This window comes from Berghia stephanieae, chromosome 14, assembly GCF_034508935.2.
Source record: "Berghia stephanieae isolate SIO BIC M18660-M18661 chromosome 14, UCSD_Bste_1.3, whole genome shotgun sequence".
Taxonomy (NCBI): Eukaryota; Metazoa; Mollusca; class Gastropoda; order Nudibranchia; family Aeolidiidae; genus Berghia; species Berghia stephanieae.
The window spans coordinates 23,573,734-23,576,233 of NC_088373.1; the positions used below are offsets into that span (position 1 = coordinate 23,573,734).

General features: G+C 32.0%; 1 protein-coding gene across 1 annotated transcript in view; it reads left to right on the top strand.

Moving 5' to 3' along the window:
* The window catches only part of LOC144959396 (uncharacterized), a 93,981-nt gene that overhangs the window by 89,347 nt on the left and 2,134 nt on the right, over nt 1-2,500 (top strand). The window contains exons 27-28 of the mRNA XM_078891975.1: nt 793-863; nt 1,841-1,972. Of these exons, the coding sequence (XP_078748101.1) occupies nt 793-863; nt 1,841-1,972 (203 nt within the window). The remainder of the gene's footprint in view (nt 1-792; nt 864-1,840; nt 1,973-2,500) is intronic.

Sequence of the window (2,500 nt, forward strand, 5' to 3'; positions counted from 1 at the left end):
ATATATATATATATATATTATATATATATATATATATATCCTCCTCCTTCTCTTCTTACACATCTTCCTCTTATATATATTATATATATATATATATAATATATATATATATATATATGTTTGTGTTAAATATATAATATATATATATATATATATATATATATATATATATATATTTATATGATTTAGAAATACGTGAGTAAATATATATATATATATATTATATATATTATATATATATCAATATTAATTTGTATACATATACATATATATTATTATATACATAAATATATGTTTATTTATGTGTGCGCGAACGCGCGCGCGCGCGTGTGTGTGTGTGTGTGTGTGTGTAAAATAAAATGAGTAAAAATCAACCCACATTTCGTCCAATACGGCAGTTTCGACACACAAATGTGTCTTCTCTGAGGAGATCTTCTTGGATCTAAGTAGATCGCCCAACTGACAAAAACGACTCCATGTGTGGAAACGGCAGTATTGTGAGTTGATTTTTACTTAATTCATAAAGCTCTGGATTGTTAGTTTATTGACCACTGTCAGAACTACAGCTCAACCATCAATAATATATATATATATATATATATATATATATATATATATGTATGTATATATATATATATATATATATATATATATATATATATATATATATATCTGTATCGTAAGATAGGTTTATATTACTCTTTTTCTCCTTTTTTATTAAAATTAATTTTATTTGTATAAGAAGAATAACGGTCAATAAGAAATCTTCATCTTGAACTAATTCTACCCCAGGTACAAATTTACCATCAACAATGCGAAAGGGGCGCCTACTCACATTTTCCTTGGAACCAGGAAAGAGCCAGGTAATTATTCCTTTTCTTTTTTTTTTACTTTTTTTTTTTAATGTCTGGCCATGTGGTCTAGTTATTGGTATGGCATCCGCTTTCGGATCGGAAGGTCCTGGGTTCAAGCCTCACCATTGCGGATAGTTGAGTCCTTGATAAAGGCTTTTTACTCACATTCTCTCACCGTACTCAGGTGTAAAATGAGTACCTGGCGGTTAACAGTGTTGGCTCTGTCGGAAGAATTGTAACACCGCCTAACAGGGCGCCATGTTTTGTTCTACATGTTACGTGTTGCTGTTGGTCAGGGACCCTTTGTAAAGCGCTTTGAAAACGTTTAGTGGATATTTCCCTATATAAAATCTCAAATTGTTTTTTTTATCGATTTATTTTGGGAAGATATAGATAAGCAATCTTCCATACTGTAGTTTTAATCACAATATAGGTTTTGTTTACAATAATTTACGATCAGGGGGCAGCGTGGCTCAGCGGTACTGTCTTTGCCGTGTGGCCCTGGGCAAGTAACAGGCTTTACTAACATTTTACTCACCGTACTCAGGTGTAAAGGGAGTACCTGGTCGTTAACATCGTGGTGTCTGTCGGGAAAAAAAATCAATTATATTTTTGTCTAACAGGGGTCATGTCTCGTTCTGCATTTTATGTGCTGCTTTAGGTCAGGGATCCTTTGTAATGCACTTTGAGCACATTAAATGGATAGTGAGCTATATAAAAGCTCACTTTTTAAAAATGTTGATATTGTTCGATAGCCAGTTTCATGAGTGTCAGTTAGTTGCCTTTGTAAACCCATGATCATTACTTATCCCCCAAAAGAGGTCAAAAAAGCAGTTTTTGGCCACAAAATAAAACAAATGGTGACTTGTATTCAACAGATCAACAAATGGGATCACTTGATTCCTTGGCCACTACTAAGGGTTTTATTTAGTGTCAGGCTATAAGTTACGTCAGTGCCCATTTCCGCTATTATTTTATATTTTTAGAACCTGGATCGGAAGTCAGAAAATTGGATGATGAACATTTTATTCTTGCAATATCATTTGGTATTTTCCACGGCGTTGTCTTAGTTATTGTCACCGCTGCCATCATCACATACATCTACTGGATTCGCAAAGGTCAGCTTACTTAGGCTACAAATTGAGTGCATTCATTTTCCTCTCCGGTCCGTATGTAGTTGCCGAACCAAACAAGAACAGAACAAGAAGTTTAATCTTGGAATAAAAATTTACTTTGGTTTCCAACCCAAAAAGTGAACCATCACAGGGTGTTTCTTTGTTATTGTATTTTAAAAAATGCAATTGGATGATCAATTCTCACTAAATAAATATTTGAATAGTAATACAAACGTTTTAGGTTACAAGTAGTTTTGTTTGCTGGTATGTTTCATGTGTTTGTTGTGAATAAATTACAGAAATGTATAGCGTCTAGGACATACTGGTTATATTATTCACGAACAGGAGACAAAAATGAATACACTCAGTTTACATCCTTATTCTGATATATATTTTAATATTAATATAATTAATTAGTATAATAATTAATATAATGAAATGATATAACGCCTAGTTCCAGTCAAATTGGCGCTTTATATCAACGCTTCTTATATATTACACATATATAAAATTAACATGTTAAAAATCATA